The sequence below is a fragment of the Eucyclogobius newberryi genome, unplaced genomic scaffold, assembly GCF_026437365.1.
Source record: "Eucyclogobius newberryi isolate DKJ021-1_F unplaced genomic scaffold, fEucNew1.0.hap1 SCAF_18, whole genome shotgun sequence".
NCBI classification, from domain to species: domain Eukaryota; kingdom Metazoa; phylum Chordata; class Actinopteri; order Gobiiformes; family Gobiidae; genus Eucyclogobius; species Eucyclogobius newberryi.
In genome coordinates this window covers 8,749,602-8,768,285 of record NW_027315812.1, presented here as the reverse complement: position 1 = coordinate 8,768,285, position 18,684 = coordinate 8,749,602, and the positions used below count along the sequence as shown (strand labels likewise).

Below are 18,684 nucleotides of genomic sequence, written 5' to 3'. Positions count from 1 at the left end.
GATCTAGACCTGGTTTAAGCCCAGTTTAGTCCAGATCTAGACCTGGTTTAAGCCCAGTTTAGTCCAGATCTAGACCTGGTTTAAGCCCAGTTTAGTCCAGATCTAGACCTGGTTTAAGCCCAGTTTAGTCCAGATCTAGACCTGGTTTAAGCCCAGTTTAGTCCAGATCTAGACCTGGTTTGAGCCCAGTTTAGTCCAGATCTAGACCTGGTTTAAGCCCAGTTTAGTCCAGATCTAGACCTGGTTTAAGCCCAGTTTAGTCCAGATCTAGACCTGGTTTAAGCCCAGTTTAGTCCAGATCTAGACCTGGTTTGGTTCTGTTTTGAGCTGATCTAGTCCATGTTTAGTCCCAGTTTTGAGGTGAACGCACCCACAGAAAGACACTTTAATAAAGAGTGTTGGACGAGGCGTAGCTTAAATCTCCCACGTTTTCTCCGCCCCTGAAGCAGCGCAGGAGTAAACAGTAAACAGTTCGGGCGGTGGCGACGGAGGAACGTCTTTGGCACTTTTCTCCAGGCTCCAGGAGCGCACTTAGGTTTGTCCTGTAAAAAGGGCTGCGTTGCATAGTGTTTCCTTCATTGTTTCTGAACGGCAGCCGCTAAGTCCCTCGTCTGGGCGCTCGCTCAGTCCCTCAGTCGCCTCTGGGCGCTCGTTCTCATGTGTTCGTTGGGTTTGGAGACTCGGACGTGGCGCCGTCTTGAGGTCGAGCGAAAGAAGTGTCATTTTAACGGCCGCGTCCCATTTCTGTTCTCGTGGCCTCTTGATTCCTCAGCGGTCACATTTTACTGATGATTCAGAGACAAATGGCAACGGCTTCTCTAAATACAGTACAAGCTAAACCAAACTTTATAGAATAACTATGACGATAAAACGCCACAGAAATGCATGCAAATGTGTTGTTATTGGCCTTTAAAGCAGAACTAAGTCACGTTTTTACCGTATCCAGCGTCTTTGTAAGTCCCTCTGATGGTTAAATATGTTTTTTTGGGGTGTTTGAAGAGCTCGTCGTCGCCCCCTGCTGTCTGTGGGCAGCAGGGGGCGACGACAACTCTGAGAAACCCTGGCTCTTTTTTATGTTTGGCAACGTGAAGTGTGTAAAATGTGCTGCTCCAGATGTTTTTAAAGAGGGATTTTGATCATAGAACACGGTTAAATACTCAAAAAGGTAAGTCTCATGATGTGTCCTTTAAACAACAGTCATAAAGCTTAAAATAATTTATAACTCGTCATTTGTCCCTGTGATTTGAGATTTCTGGACATACACTTCTACCCTTCCACCTCCAGATGGCGCCACACTGAGTCTCCTCTTGTCTTTTGGGCTCATGTCCAGACCTCCATAGGGACCATGGCCTCCTTGGAGCCCATGGGAGGGAGGAGGTTCTGTTCAGACAAAAACAGCAGCGGGAACTGAACAGCGAAGCCTCTGATCTTCTTCAGCTCCTCGTGGGCCTTGGCAGGGTCTTCTTTGTCCAGGCCGGGTTTGGACAGGAAGCCCTCCAGGTCCGTGATGCTCTGGACGTCACTGGACGGAAGACACCGGAAAACCTGGAACGGACCAGGAAGTTCATCATTACTGAGGCGACAGTGAAGATCAGAACGTGAAGGTCTGAAACATGTGGACCTCCAGTTTATATCGTTTAGTTTAAAAATGCTGCAAAAAGAGTGGATTAGAAAATGAAAAATTATAAAATAAAATAAACAAATAAATGCATTAAAAATAAACAAATAAATACAAAATTAAATTACCGTATTTTCCGGACTATAAGTCTCACTTTTTCATAGTTTTGGCCGGGGTGCGACTTATACTTATATTTTTACTTATACTCCGGAGCGACTCATATGTGATATTATTTGTTATTTTCACACTTGCAACCGCATTTCATACTCCAGTGCGACTTATATGTTTTTTTCTTCTCTATTATGCATTTTTTGGCTGGTGCGACTTATACTCTGGAAAATACAGTATTATTTTTTAGTTTAGTGACAGGAATAACCACGATTCAGACGTGAGCCGCAGAGCACGACTAACTGACACTAAATAAGCCTTCCAAAGCGTTTATTGCAGCTCACGTGTTTAGAAAAGTGTTTATACTGCGACTGTCCTGCTTTTAATTTCAATATTATGGTGTGTAATCGTGTCCTGATGGCAGGTTCTGGAGCAGCAGATGGAGGCGGAGCTTACCCTCTGGTAGATGGAGGCGTTGCGAGCGCACGTGGCCATCCAGACCTCTTTGTAAAAGGTGTCGCTGATCGGGTCCGACACGTCGATGGACGGGTCAGCGTTCGCGCCGAGGATCATCCTGAAGAAAAGACCAAAAGAAAGAAGGAAAGAACGAGGTAAAACGAGAAGAAACGGCACACAAATGAAACAAATCGAACAAGTGAAGTAAGTGAAGTAAGTGAGGTAAGTGAAGTAAGTGAGGTGAGCGTTCAGGGAATCGAGCTCATTTCTTATCGTTGAAGCTAAAAACAATTCGGAGTTGAGTTTTTTGAGGGCTTTTTATATTATAACTTGAGTTTTGTTTTAAGCTAAAATGAGCTTAAAACTGAGATTAAAGCTTTTATTTCTATTAAATACCGTATTTTCCGGACTAATAGTTGCACCTTTTTTCATAGTTTTGGGCGGGGTGCGACTTATACTTATATTTATACTTATATACTTATACTCCGGAGTGACTTATATGTGATATTATTTGTTATTTTCGCACTTGCAACCGCATTTCATACTCCAGTGCGACTTATATATGTTTTTTTCTTTTCTTTTATGTATTTTTTTGGCTGGTGCGACTTATACTTATATTTATACTTATAGTCCGAAAAATACGGTAATCACATATTTTAAGGATATTGAGAGTGCAGAGCAGACGCAGCGATTATGGCTCTTAATTACTGCAATTTTAACATAACGACACGTTGGGTTTTAAGTTAAATCTATGTGCACGCTTTAGATAATCACTCTGTTAAAACATTGACAAAACCAAGATTAAATCGAGGCTAATTTAGGAATAAAATCTGCCTTTTTCATTTAAAAAAAACCCACAGTTGAATTTAAAACAGCAACTTTCTATCAAATTTAGAAACTTTGTCAAACGCGTTTCCTGTTGTCAAAGTGCAACCATGATAATGCACAAGCACAATTATTATCATATCATACCATTTTGCAATTCTGATTTGTGATTATGATCTGATTTCTGGATTTTTAGGATTATTTAAATGACGTGCAAACCACAAAATCCGATACAAATCACCAGAGCGATTGAGATCAGAAGAAAATCTGATGTTCTTTGCAGTTAAGGCATAATTTTAAAGACAATCCGACAATAAATCAGTTTTTGAGTGCGGCCCGTGTTTGCCGAATGCCTCTCCTCTCTCTCTCGCCGTCACGTTCCTTATAAACGCCCTGGAAAGGTGTAAAGGGCGCGGCCGCGTACCTGAAGCACTCGAGCCGCAGGGCCAGCCCGTACTTCCCGGCCTGGTACGGCTGTCTGTCCATCACAGACTCCACCGTCTCAGAGTCCTCCACGATCACCGCCACCTCGCTGTCCCGTTTACCCAGCATGCTCCTGTCGTTGATGTTTGCCGAGCCTGAAGAACGGCACGATAAAAGCCCATTATTCATTTATTCATTACATTTAAAACTGTCTTTGTCTAGATTCTTTAGGCCAGAAACAGCACAAGGAACAAACATATTTAACAAAAATCAAACAATATCAATTATATTTACATGAGGACCAGCAGGGGGCAGTGCAACACTAATTTAGACAGAATGTTGCAGGAATAAGAAGTTTAAGACTATGAGAGAACTGACAATGTTCACGTAAAAATAGTTGCATGGCTAAAAATGTACTCTATTACAAGTAAAAGTATTTATTATTATCCATTTATTTATCTTGGAACAAAATATCATCTTTGTGGACAGTCGATGCAGTTACACCATAAATACAAAGGTTGTTTTTATATTTTCACAAAAAGGAGCAGGAAGAAGAAAACATGTAATCCTACTACAACTGTATTACTTTACTAGTTACTTTTTTATTTCAGTATTTGATACAAAAGTTGTAGCTCATATGGCCGGTATTTGACCAAGTGTTTTACCTTTTTTAAAGCTTAAACTCTCAAGAATACAATCCAATTTTACAATACAACAACAATCCAATCCAATTTTACAATAGTCCAGTTTTGGACCTGGTTTAGACCTAATTTAAACCTACAATAATCCAGACACATGAGCTAAAGTATTCTGAGCTAAAGTATTCTGAGCTAAAGTATTCTGAGCTAAAGTATTCTGAGCTAAAGTATTCTGAGCTAAAGTATTCTGAGTTTAAAGTAGCCTGAGCTAAAGTATTCAGAGCTAAAGTATTCTGAGCTAAAGTATTCAGAGCTAAAGTATTCAGAGCTAAAGTATTCAGAGCTAAAGTATTCAGAGCTAAAGTATTCAGAGCTAAAGTATTCTGAGCTAAAGTATTCTGAGCTAAAGTATTCAGAGCTAAAGTATTCTGAGCTAAAGTATTCTGAGCTAAAGTATTCTGAGCTAAAGTATTCTGAGCTAAAGTATTCAGAGCTAAAGTATTCAGAGCTAAAGTATTCTGAGCTAAAGTATTCTGAGCTAAAGTATTCAGAGCTAAAGTATTCAGAGCTAAAGTATTCAGAGCTAAAGTATTCAGAGCTAAAGTATTCTGAGCTAAAGTATTCTGAGCTAAAGTATTCAGAGCTAAAGTATTCTGAGCTAAAGTATTCTGAGCTAAAGTATTCAGAGCTAAAGTATTCTGAGCTAAAGTATTCTGAGCTAAAGTATTCAGAGCTAAAGTATTCAGAGCTAAAGTATTCTGAGCTAAAGTATTCTGAGCTAAAGTATTCTGAGCTAAAGTATTCTGAGCTAAAGTATTCAGAGCTAAAGTATTCAGAGCTAAAGTATTCAGAGCTAAAGTATTCTGAGCTAAAGTATTCAGAGCTAAAGTATTCTGAGCTAAAGTATTCCGCGCTAAAGTATTCCGCGCTAAAGCATTCCGCGCTAAAGCATTCCGCGCTAAAGCATTAAGTATTCTGCGCTAATGTACCATTATTTTCCGGATTATAAGCAGCACCAACCAAAAAATGCATAATAGAGAAGAAAAAAAACATATAAGTCGCACTGGAGTATGAAATGTGGTTGCAAGTGTGAAAATAACAAATAATATCACATATACTTATAAATATAAGTATAAGTCGCACCCCGGCCAAAACTATGAAAAAACATGCGACTTATAGTCCTGAAAATACGATATTAAGTATTCAGCGCTAAAGCATTCCGCACTAAAGTATTCAGCGCTAAAGTCCCGCCTCACCGATGATGACGGTGTTGTCGTCGGCGATGAGCATCTTGCTGTGGACGTAGATGAGCTCCGTCATGAGTTTCCCCTCGAGGTCGGCATGAGTCCTGAGCCCGGCGATCGAGATGTAGTTCATCCAGTTATCGCCCACTGGACACAGCAAAAGACTTTTAATAAAGAGAATAATAATAATCAGAATCAGAATGACAATAATCCATCAAACTTATGAAGCAGGTTGAGTAAAGTACACACACAGGCAGCTGGATTCAGACAAACTGCAGTGAACTATAAAAGTACTGCCAAAGTACTACTCTGGCCATATGTGACCAGAGTATCTTGTAATATTGTAAAACCACAAGGCCATTTTTAAAACGCAAAGAAAATATATGACCAAAACCTCTCGTTTTACCCAGATTTGTCAAAGTTTTAACATCTGTGGAGCATCTGGAGCGTGAGCCGTGGTAAATACAGCCTTTAATCCACGTTTGAGTGACATTTTATTTAAGTTCCACACGTGTCTGGCACAGACCAGTTTACTGTTTCCTGTTCTTGTACCAAACGAGTTAAACCAGGACTAAACCAGGACTAAACCAGCACTAAACCAGGATTAAACCAAGACTGAACTAGGACTGAACCAAGACAAAATCAAGACTAAACCAGGATTAAACCAGGATTAAACCAGGACTAATTGAGGACTAACCCAGGACTAAACCAGGACTAAACATAGACCTAAACTAAGCCTAAATAAAGACCTAAACTAAGCCTAAATAAAGACCTAAACTAAGCCTAAATAAAGACCTAAACTAAGCCTAAATAAAGAACTAAACTAAGCCTAAATAAAGACCTAAACTAAGCCTAAATAAAGAACTAAACTAAGCCTAAATAAAGACCTAAACTAAGCCTAAATAAAGAACTAAACTAAGCCTAAATAAAGACCTAAACTAAGCCTAAATAAAGACCTAAACTAAGCCTAAATAAAAAACTAAGCCTAATAAAGAACTAAACTAAGACTAAACCAGGACTAAAAAATTATCAACACTCAGTTTCCATGGTAATAACCAGCGCTGAATATACAAAATCCTAGGCCACAATAGATTTTTTATAAAATATACACAATATATATATTTTTTTAATAGATTTTGCGAAGAGGAAATGTGAGCGTAAAGAGTTTTAAAAGCTCCGTGTGTGACTCACTCTCTCTCTTCAGCTGCGAGATGATGGAGTGATCTCCTCGATTCATCGTCCTGCAGGAAACACAGACGAGAGGTGAACACGACAAACACACTTTCACACGCGTGTTTGAGTGTGGCGTGTTTAAGTGTAGCGTGTTTAAGTGTAGCGTGTTTAAGTGTAGCGTGTTTAAGTGTAGCGTGTTTAAGTGTAGCGTGTTTAAGTGTAGCGTGTTTGAGTGTAGCGTGTTTGAATGTGGCGTGTTTAAGTGTGGCGTGTTTAAGTGTAGCGTGTTTAAGTGTAGCGTGTTTAAGTGTAGCGTGTTTAAGTGTAGCGTGTTTAAGTGTAGCGTGTTTGAGTGTAGCGTGTTTGAGTGTAGCGTGTTTGAGTGTAGCGTGTTTGAGTGTAGCGTGTTTGAGTGTGGCGTGTTTGAGTGTAGCGTGTTTGAGTGTAGCGTGTTTGAGTGTAGCGTGTTTGAGTGTGGCGTGTTTGAGTGTGGCGCGTTTGAGTGTAGCGTGTTTGAGTGTAGCGTGTTTGAGTGTAGCGTGTTTGAGTGTAGCGTGTTTGAGTGTAGCGCGTTTGAGTGTTTGAGTGTAGCGTGTTTGAGTGTAGCGTGTTTGAGTGTAGCGTGTTTGAGTGTAGCGTGTTTAAGTGTAGCGTGTTTGAGTGTAGCGTGTTTGAGTGTAGCGTGTTTGAGTGTGGCGTGTTTGAGTGTAGCGTGTTTGAGTGTAGCGTGTTTAGGTGTAGCGTGTTTGAGTGTAGCGTGTTTGAGTGTGGCATGTTTAAGTGTGGCGTGTTTAGGTGTAGCGTGTTTAAGTGTGGCGTGTTTAGGTGTAGCGTGTTTGTGTGTGGCGTGTTTAGGTGTAGCGTGTTTGTGTGGCGTGTGCAGAGGGATCGTCACTGTTTACAAAGGGAACGAGCCGCACAAAGAACTAAAGAAAGAGCGACAGAAGAGGAAGAGAAGCAGAATGAAACGAGGGAGAGAAGGGCGAGAAAGGGGAGAGACATAAAGAGAAAAGAGGCATTTCTGGACTTGTATTTAGACTTTTATATTTGTTTAATATGCTCTAATTCTTCTTTTATATTTCTTCTTTTTTTTGGATGCCACTCCCTTATTTTCTACTTTTATTCCTTTACTCACCTTAAGTTTTTCCTGGTCCAGCTCGGCTTTTGTGGGTATTTTTGTGTGTGTTGTGTGTGTGTGTGTTTTTTTTCTGTTCTTTTGTGTTGTTGCTGTTTTTTTATACAAGAAAAATCTAATAAATACATATTTTTTGTGCCAAAGTAACAAAAACTAACACAAAGTAATGTGTTAATTCCTATTTATTTTATTAATTTCTTTCTATTACATCTCTAAAATAGACTATTATGATTCATTTTTGGTGAATAAACATGTCAATTTGACCAAAATAGCATCACGATACAATTTCACCATTTAATCTACATGTTATCTTCTAGAAAATGTAACTCTCATGACAAATGTGTTGTAGAACTACTAAAATGTCCCTTTAGACTGGCACTATTGCCGTTTGTTTCTTCTGACCCGACGTGACACAACACTGACCTGTAGTTGAAGTGCATGATGGCCTGGATGGCACTTCCTCCTCCTGTGGTGATGTCGGCCTCGAATCCAGGAAGTAGCGGCGTCACCACGTACACGCGGTATTTCTTGTTCTCTCTGCAGCAAAAGCGTCTCGATTAATAAGCGTGAATTACAGAACAACGAGACCACATTCTACAACATAATTTTATAATTTATCAAGCCGTTCACTCCGTGTTTGACTCTCTTGCGCCCCCTACAGCTCGACGTCTCACCTGCAGCTGTTTACCCCCGTGTTAGCTTACCACCACCAGTGCGCTTTAGAACTGATTTTAAGGATCACTTTTATTCATGGTAAAAACACAGATAAGAATGAATATAATCACAAACACGACTCTGATCTGCAGAGGTCAAACGCCCGATGAGGCTCTCTCAGTCAGTGACTTCTGATAAGTCACTTCTTAAAACTCACCATCATCGTTTGGCCTTTTTATGATCTTTACTATTTTTACTTTTGCATTGTTTGTTTCTGTATTGATATGTGAGTATTGCTGTTGTAAACCTTGTTTGTAAAGGCGCTATACATAAACATTATCATGGTGGAGATTATTATGATTAAGAAGATTATTATGGAGATTATTGTTATTTTGTTTTCTTATTATGTTGTTGTTTGTATTACTATGATTATGGTTATCATTATAATTATTACAACTATGGAGATTATTATTTGTTATTATTTCTATGGTTATATTTTTCTTGTTTTTATTACAACAATGATGGCTGTTATTAATATGATTATTATGATGGTTATTATTATAATTATTATTTTCCATTATTTTTATTATTATCATCATCAATGTTCCAGACTTTAGTTTAAAGATGCAAGACTAGTTTTTATCCTGATAAACTGCTTCACTCCTCAGCGCTCCAGCAGAGTCCATGCGCCCCCTGCTGGTTCATGGCAGAGGCACATCTACACTAAGTTGAAGGTGCACAATGTCACCTCATCAACTCGTCTGTTGTTCTGTGAGAAAGAGACAGTTTGTGTGCTCTTGTGATTAGCTTTAGGTGAGCAGTCATGTGGCCACGTCTTTTCACTGTTTGCACCATGTTAAACAAACAGCCGACAGCGGGCGGAGTCGGGTCGTTACCTGTACGCTCGGATGATGCGCTCGACGATGGCGTCTCCGATCTTGTTGAACACGTATCTGTTGTCGGCGCAGCTGATGAAGAACTGGTTCTACGGGTTCAAAAGAAATACATTCAATTCACATACTGTTGGATTTAAGTACCGTATTTTCTGCACAATAAGTAGCACCTTTTTTCATAGTTTTGGCCGGTGTGCGACTTATACTTATTCAAGCTTATATACTTAGACTTATACTCCGGAGCGACTTATGTGATATTATTTGTTAATTTCACACTTGCAACTGCATTTCATACTCCAGTGCAACTTATATGTTTTTTTTCTTCTCTATTACCGTATTTTCCAGAGTATAAGTCGCGTGAATGCATATTAGAGAAGAAAAAAATAATATATAAGTTGCACTGGAGTATGAAATGCCGTTGCCAGTGTGAAAATAACAAATAATATCACATATAAGTCGCTCCGGAGTATAAGTATATACGTATAAATATAAGTATAAGTCGCACCCCGGACAAAACTATGAAAAAAGGTGCGACTTATAGTCCGGAAAATACGGTATTATGGGTTTAGATGTAGTATTGAAGACTTTAAATAGTTCATTCTCGTTTGACATTTTGATTAAATAATGCAGCAAAGTTACATAAGTTGTTCTTAAAGTTACTTGAGTTGTTCTTAACGTTACATAAGTTGTTCTTAAAGTTGCTCTTGTGGCGGTGCAGATGAAGTAACTGTAACTGTTGCTGACCTCGATGTAGATGAAGTGCTGGCTCTTCTCGATGACGTGGACGTAAGCGTTGTGGATGGACTCTTCGTGGTATTTGATCCCGGCTGACCAGTCCGCCGCTGACCGCAAGATCTGAGACAAAGAGGGCCACGTTTAGACCTAATCAAGCTCACTTTATATGCTTTAAGACGTAAGATGTGTTCACACTCAGACACACGCAATCCAGATTAACCAGGACTACACCTGGAACAGGGACTAGACCAGGACTACACCTGGAACAGGGACTAGACCAGGACTACACCTGGAACAGGGACTAGACCAGGACTACACCTGGAACAGGGACTAGACCAGGACTACACCTGGAACAGGGACTAGACCAGGACTACACCTGGAACAGGGACTAGACCAGGACTACACCTGGAACAGGGACTAGACCAGGACTACACCTGGAACAGGGACTAGACCAGGACTACACCTGGAACAGGGACTAGACCAGGACTACACCTGGAACAGGGACTAGACCAGGACTACACCTGGAACAGGGACTAGACCAGGACTACACCTGGAACAGGGACTAGACCAGGACTACACCTGGAACAGGGACTAGACCAGGACTACACCTGGAACAGGGACTAGACCAGGACTACACCTGGAACAGGGACTAGACCAGGACTACACCTGGAACAGGGACTAGACCAGGACTACACCTGGAACAGGGACTAGACCAGGACTACACCTGGAACAGGGACTAGACCAGGACTACACCTGGAACAGGGACTAGACCAGGACTACACCTGGAACAGGGACTAGACCAGGACTACACCTGGAACAGGGACTAGACCAGGACTACACCTGGAACAGGGACTAGACCAGGACTACACCTGGAACAGGGACTAGACCAGGACTACACCTGGAACAGGGACTAGACCAGGACTACACCTGGAACAGGGACTAGACCAGGACTACACCTGGAACAGGGACTAGACCAGGACTACACCTGGAACAGGGACTAGACCAGGACTACACCTGGAACAGGGACTAGACCAGGACTTCACCTGGACACAGTTGGGGAGCTGGTAGCTCCATGTTTGAATATAACAGACCTGTACTTTAGCAGTGACACAGTTGGGGAGCTGGTAGCTCCATGTTTGAATATAACAGACCTGTACTTTAGTAGTGACACAGTTGGGGAGCTGGTAGCTCCATGTTTGAATATAACAGACCTGTACTTTAGCAGTGACACAGTTGGGGAGCTGGTAGTGCACTTCTCCCGCCGTCTTGTGAGATTTTGGGACCAGACACGGATACGAGCGATACTTTGGTTTCACCAGCTGAAAACAAGAAAAGTGATTATTTACAACAAAGAGAATACTATTCGCTATACCATACTATAAGGAAGAATTCAATGGATTTAGTGATACATTTCCCCCAAAAAATGCGACTTATAGTCTTACTTGTTTTATTATTGATACTTGTATTTAGCTAATATTTAAAAGGTGCAGTGTGTCAGGTTCTGGACTGCTTGTAGTGACTGCGTTGCCAGGAATGTTCCGTGGTGTGGCATTAAACCAGGAAAGTGACACGTGTCCCGTTTGCGCTCTCGCTTCGTCTCGTCTGAACTGACCTTGGTGAAGTTCCAGCGCTGGATGAAATGGCGGGCGACGTCTCGAGCCGCTTTGCTGTGCACCACAGACGCAATGTCGTGCCACGGCATCCTGGGAGTCGTGTGTCTGTCGATGAAGTCTGCACGGAACGCGAGGGGGCGGCGACGAATGAAAACGCACAAAAACAACAACAAACAACAACAACACAGAACGTCACTGGTGTTTGTTTGCAGCGTCTCGACAAGTTCAGATCAGTGGTTCTCACACTTTTCACAAATAACCAACTAAACCAGATATAAAAGACAGCAAGGACTTAAAAAAGGTCTAAAGCGTAATTAAAACTGTTCTAAATGAGGACAAACACAAAGCTTGATTAAACAAAACGGACCAAACTAAATATGCTCATCTCTAATTTCAAGCAAATACATATTTTTAGAGTGATATTTTTGCTTGTTTGTGTTTTATTTCCCCACAGAAAGATTAGTTTGAAAAAAGGACAAAAATTAGACCAGTAAGTCTTAAAGAAGCCAATTGATTATAGAAATAACTGTCAATTATTAATATATAACGCCTTTATTTTGTTGAGCTAATGTTCAAACTGGAATTGATTACTGTACTGTAGCTGATAACTATATTTTTTTACTTTTTATATCAAACTTTTCATCACAAACTCCCTCTTAACTGATTAAAGATTTACCACAAGCACTAACCAGCAAATGAAATATTAATTAGTAAAAAGCGTGAAAAGGTCCATTTGTGATTGTTTTTGTGCTGATTGTTACCGTCAAAAGGCTTGTCCAGTTGGATCCAGTCCTTGTAGACGAAGTTGCAGTAATCTTTGCCGTGCCAGAATCTGGTGTTTCCAAACAGTTCTCCGACTCCCGTCTCAAGACTCCGCACCGAGTTACTCCCTAAAAAGGCACAAAACTATTCATCATGTCAACTGTTATCATTCAGGCAGGACGTTACGGGCAAAACAAACACTTTTTTCAACAGAATTTAGATCAGAAATAGACATGTTTGGAGCAACAGTGATAAACAGATTATTCCCTGTAATAAATACTGTTCTTTCTTTGGAAAACTGTAGATAAAGACCTGGGACCTGTCCACAAGAGATGTACTAAACCAGGACTAAACCAGGTTTAAATCAGGACTAAACCAGGGCTAAACCAAGTCTAAACAAGGCCTAAACCAGGTGTGAACCAGGCATAAATCAGGCCTAAGCCAGGTCTAAACCCCGTGTAAACCAGGCCTAAAACCAGGCCTAAAACAGGCCTAAAACAGGTCTAAATCAGGACGAAACCAGGACAAAATCAAGTCTAAACCAGGTCTAAACCAGGTCAAACACAGAGTAAAAATACTGAAGGATAGTGATTACTTCATACAGGAACAAGACCTGCTCTAAACAAGGACTAGACCAGGTCTAAAGAAGGACTAGACCAGGTCTAAAGAAGGACTAGACCAGGTCTAAAGAAGGTCTAAGCCACCACTGTTAGACTTTCTGTATAATATTCTTTCTTTTTCCCACACATCTTTACATATCGTGTAAAATGTAAATGTAATGTAAATAAATGTAAATAAAGTATTGCGTTTGTCTGAACTCACTCTCCGGCTCCGAGTCCGAGTCGCTGTCGCTGTCTCTGTGCGTGAAGCCGTGTTTCTGCAGATGTCGTCTGATGCTCATCCTCGTCCTCTTGAGTCGTCCTTGTCCCTTCAGCTTGGGCTGGTCCATGGAGTCCACGCTGAAGACGCCGTTACCGTTGGTCCGAGCCGCGGCGCCCCCTGGTGCTGACGATAGTGCACTCGCCGCTGCCACCTGGAGGAAGGACGTGAGATTCAAGCTGCTCGTTCACACTTCTGTACTGACCTGGTCTGTGAGTTGTTAACGCAGTACTGACCTGGTCTGTGTGTTGTTGACGTAGTACTGACCTGGTCTATCTGGGAGAGTGTGACGCTGCCCACATCGGTGAGTCTGTGCTCGCCGTCGTCCCAGCGACCGTAGGCCAGGTCGATGCCTCCCACAAACGACACAGACTGGTCGATCACAATGATCTTCTCGTGATGGGCCCAGAGGTAAACGGCCGACGCCACATGGGCCGGGTGTCGAATGACCTGAAGGGTACAGACAACACTGTTATTACGACGTGGGCCGGGTGTCGAATGACCTGAAGGCTACAGACAACACTGTTATTACGACGTGGGCCGGGTGTCGAATGACCTGAAGGCTACAGACAACACTGTTATTACGACGTGGGCCGGGTGTCGAATGACCTGAAGGCTACAGACAACACTGTTATTACGACGTGGGCCGGGTGTCGAATGACCTGAAGGGTACAGACAACACTGTTATTACGACGTGGGCCGGGTGTCGAATGACCTGAAGGATACAGACAACACTGTTATTACGACGTGGGCCGGGTGTCGAATGACCTGAAGGCTACAGACAACACTGTTATTACGACGTGGGCCGGGTGTCGAATGACCTGAAGGGTACAGACAACACTGTTATTACGACGTGGGCCGGGTGTCGAATGACCTGAAGGGTACAGACAACACTGTTATTACGACGTGGGCCGGGTGTCGAATGACCTGAAGGGTACAGACAACACTGTTATTACGACGTGGGCCGGGTGTCGAATGACCTGAAGGGTACAGACAACACTGTTATTACGACGTGGGCCGGGTGTCGAATGACCTGAAGGGTACAGACAACACTGTTATTACGACGTGGGCCGGGTGTCGAATGACCTGAAGGCTACAGACAACACTGTTATTACGACGTGGGCCGGGTGTCGAATGACCTGAAGGGTACAGACAACACTGTTATTACGACGTGGGCCGGGTGTCGAATGACCTGAAGGCTACAGACAACACTGTTATTACGACGTGGGCCGGGTGTCAAATGACCTGAAGGCTACAGACAACACTGTTATTACGACGTGGGCCGGGTGTCAAATGACCTGAAGGGTACAGACAACACTGTTATTACGACGTGGGCCGGGTGTCGAATGACCTGAAGGGTACAGACAACACTGTTATTACGACGTGGGCCGGGTGTCGAATGACCTGAAGGCTACAGACAACACTGTTATTACGACGTGGGCCGGGTGTCAAATGACCTGAAGGGTACAGACAACACTGTTATTACGACGTGGGCCGGGTGTCGAATGACCTGAAGGCTACAGACAACACTGTTATTACGACGTGGGCCGGGTGTCAAATGACCTGAAGGGTACAGACAACACTGAATTTATTTATTTAAGTTGTAAACATAAAGGTACAACCGTTTTCTAGTCATTGAAACATAAACATCAGATACAGTATATTGAAATACTATCGCTTCTTGAATATCGAGTGTATCGCCCATTGTCTGTTGTATTCCTCCTTCTGCCTGTTGTATTTTACATAGAGCGGCTGCAAATAAGTGCAAATCGATCAACTTACCGTATTTTCCGGACTATAAGTCGCACCTTTTTTCATAGTTTTGGTCGGGGTGCGACTTATACTTATATACTTATACTCAGGAGCAACTTATATACTGATATATTTGTTATTTTCACACTTGCAACCGCATTTCATACTCCAGTGCAACTTATACATGTTTTTTTCTTCTCAATTAAGCATTTTTTGGCTGGTGCGACTAAGTGATCTGTTCTTCTGTATCTACCTCTGTATCTTCCTGCGTTGCACCAATGAAATTTCCCCATGTGGGACAATAAAGGAATATCTTATCTTATCTTATTCTGGAAAATACGGTATATTCAACATATTTTAGAGGCGAGACTTTTCCCTCATTCGCTCAAGTGTCAATACAGCGATTGAAGTGTTTTTTTGGTGATTAAAGTGGTACATTACGCACATTTTATGACGCGTTATTCGAGATGTGCATTTCTGTCAATGTCACGCACTTGTAACGTACGTGTGTTTTTGGCTTTACGTAGTAGTGCATGTTCACCTTGATGTTGGGATGGAGGCGGGTCAGAGTCCTCTTGCTGTACTCAGAGTTAATGCCCAGAGCCAGCTCCACCTCCTTGTACAGCATCACGAAGATCTTCACACCTTGTTGCTGTGGAAGTAGAAGACATTGTTATTATTATTAATAATTTATTTGTATTACTATTATTTATTTCTCATCATTTTTTTTATTATTATTAGCGTTATTATTATTATCATCATCATCTTTTATTATTATAAATTAGCATTATTATTATTATCATCATTATTATCTTCATCATCATTTATTTTATTATTAGCATTATTATCATCATTGTCATTTCTTTTTTTATTATCATCATCATCATCATCATCATCATCATCATCATCATCATCTCTTTTATTATTATTATTATTAGGCCCGAGCGCCACAAGCTGGCGAGAGGCCTATTAAACTCGTAAGGCCGTGCGAAGCACGGCTGCGAAAGTGCGCACGTAGTGCGCACGAAATCGAGCGCGAAGCGCTCGCCCACTTCCAAACACTAACGCACTCCTTCACTCACGCACTCCCCGTGCATACTAATTAGTAGTAGGAAAATGGAACATTACCGTTGTAAACGGGCGAAGGCCGTGCAAAAGTGCGCACTAAACGAGCTCTTTACATTGGGATGACGACCGCGAATAAAGCACTCATTTGCGCTAAGTAGCTCACGAATACGTTCCCCATCTCTTGCATGTTCCGTGCATATAAGCATGTGATGCAAAAATTGAACATTATTACTGTATAGAGGGCCAAAAACACAAAGTGGGCGGAGCCCACTCAAAATTAACGAAAGTACCCGTCAGTGACCAGGGACCCACACCATGAGGTAGGAAAGCGCGAGCGCTTTCCGAAAATGTATAGTTTGATATTTGAAAAATGGGTCCGAATTGCGTCAAATTAGAATCAGTTGTTAAACTCTTTGCCCTAAACCTACTTGAAGTGAAATAAATTAATTTGGTTTACAGGTTTTGTCCCTACAGATTTTTATGGAGGTTAAATGTTTAGTTTTGTGAAATTATATGAAATTTGACACACAACTCAATTTTGGCATCCCGATCAAAAAAGTCAATGAGACCCATGTCATAATTGTTACGGCTTTGCCGTAGCGTTGACCAAAACCTCCCATGTTATTTCAATGGGGAAATCGCCAGAACATGTTTACACTTTAGACTTTCATAAGATAAGATAAGATAATCCTTTATTGTCCCACATGGGGAAATTCCATTGATGCAACGCAGGTAGATACAGAGGTAGATACAGAAGAAAAGAACAAATAACATGAACTCCTCTTAGGGCGTCAGCCCTATTAAACCTGAAATTTGGTGAGACTCATCTTCAGGGGTGGACCATCAAAAGATATCCACATTTTTATTCAAAGAGTCACGGTGTCTGTGCGGCAAAGCCGCACATTTTGCCAAGAATTCAAAATAAAATTGCTTTTTGATGGTAAAACAAAGGGGAGAAGATGTGACAGCGTCACAGATTCAGCAGTAGATGTAATAAAAGGACAATTGGGGCGCGTTAGCGCCCCCTCCTCTTGCGGCGTGGCGGTGTGGCGAGGGCCGATCATTGTCGCTTGCGGCTATATTTAGCATCATCATCATCATCATCATCATCATCATCATCATCATCATCATCATCATCGCGTTTTTAAACTTTATAAACTCACAGCTTTCCGTCTGAGGATGCAGTCCAGGCGCCAGCGGTTGCCCTCAACGACGGGCCTCTTCAGAAAAATCTCTGGACTCAACCTGTGTCATGGAGGAAGTCAAATCAATGTTTTGTCCCTTGTTCTGCAAAGTGGACAAAACCAGGGCTAAACCAGGACTAAACCAGGGATAAACCAGGGATAAACCAGGACTAAACCAGGCTAAACCAGGGATAAACCAGGACTAAACCAGGACTAAACCAGGCTAAACCAGGGATAAACCAGGGCTAAACCAGGACTAAACCAGGGATAAACCAGGGATAAACCAGGGATAAACCAGGACTAAACCAGGCTAAACAGGGATAAACCAGGACTAAACCAGGGCTAAACCAGGACTAAAACGGCACTAACACATCTACATCAGAATTAAACTGGGATTCAAACCGGGCCAGAACAAATATAAGTTTGAACACACCCACACAGACCCAGTTTTAACCCATTTATGTTGGATTTCCAAAATATATTTAAGGATCATAGTGAATAACTCAATAAAAAGCGTCTTACAAATCGTCCCATACACATCGAACACATTACATTATTACAACAGGTGCGGCTACAGCTGCCCCGGGGCTGACGGACAGACACATGGCTGCTTTTCTGCCCAAATCCACCATGAAACATTCACACGGGAAACGGCGCGAGGAGGGTCAGCGACGAGCCGCCCGCACACTCCGGTTACAGGTATAAACCCGTCCACGGCGTTTGCCTTATCGCCGGATCTAATGGCGTCTTTACTCGGCGGTGGAGCCTCTGGCGGACGTTCGGCTCGTCGTAGTAACGCTCCGTGTGCTCTTGTGTAACTGTAGTCCGAGCCCGAGTCTGTAACCGATACGAGCAGAAAACTCCCCTTGAACTCGCGAGCAGAGACGCGGAGGGCACCTTTAGGGTCGCCTACGTTCACCCGCAGCATACGACGGGCGCAGAGCAAACCAACGTGGAACTGGGACTACTCTTTTTATATAAGAGCGTTTGATTATGATTGTGCATCTGAGTCTACTTCACACTGTAAATATTTAAAGCAGATTTTTAATATTTGCACTTTTTACGCGCTATTTAGAGCAACACCGGAAAAATGTACACTCTTAAAAATAAATAAAATTAATAAAATAAATAAAATATTCAAGATCTTTTATTTATCAAAATAAGATTTGGCAATAGTAGTTTAGTGTTTTTCCTCATTTCAAAATAGAAAGTTGTTATTATCTTAAGCTTGTTCCATTGGGAATTGGGAAGACGTATTCAAAACATGTATTCACTTATCATATTTTAGATGGTAATTTCTTCCAGTGAATACTTTATTATTTATGTAACTAGATAAAGCAGTTATAATTAAGTGAAATATCGATTGGTTAATTTGAGCAGCAATTATTTGAAGGTCACATGTTTTAACATTTCATTAATGACTCTGACCTGAAACGTGTCATTAATGATGGTAGAAATTGGGCGCTCCAAAAAAGATCTGTGCGAACACATTTTCTTTCTGTATCATTTATCCACTGTATCCCT

General features: G+C 41.7%; 1 protein-coding gene across 1 annotated transcript in view; it reads right to left on the bottom strand.

Moving 5' to 3' along the window:
- The window catches only part of pld1b (phospholipase D1b), a 46,590-nt gene that overhangs the window by 1,539 nt on the left and 26,367 nt on the right, over window positions 1-18,684 (bottom strand). Inside the window, exons 12-26 of the mRNA XM_072450461.1 lie at window positions 17,140-17,221; window positions 15,450-15,560; window positions 13,424-13,606; window positions 13,100-13,310; window positions 12,277-12,405; window positions 11,515-11,633; window positions 11,114-11,221; window positions 9,912-10,022; window positions 9,171-9,259; window positions 8,044-8,157; window positions 6,504-6,553; window positions 5,325-5,459; window positions 3,432-3,585; window positions 2,183-2,300; window positions 1-1,545 (exon numbers count right to left, since the gene is read on the bottom strand). The exon at window positions 1-1,545 is cut by the window's left edge and continues 518 nt beyond it. Coding sequence (XP_072306562.1) covers window positions 1,321-1,545; window positions 2,183-2,300; window positions 3,432-3,585; window positions 5,325-5,459; window positions 6,504-6,553; window positions 8,044-8,157; window positions 9,171-9,259; window positions 9,912-10,022; window positions 11,114-11,221; window positions 11,515-11,633; window positions 12,277-12,405; window positions 13,100-13,310; window positions 13,424-13,606; window positions 15,450-15,560; window positions 17,140-17,221 — 1,939 coding nt within the window. The 3' untranslated portion in view covers window positions 1-1,320. The remainder of the gene's footprint in view (window positions 1,546-2,182; window positions 2,301-3,431; window positions 3,586-5,324; window positions 5,460-6,503; window positions 6,554-8,043; window positions 8,158-9,170; window positions 9,260-9,911; window positions 10,023-11,113; window positions 11,222-11,514; window positions 11,634-12,276; window positions 12,406-13,099; window positions 13,311-13,423; window positions 13,607-15,449; window positions 15,561-17,139; window positions 17,222-18,684) is intronic.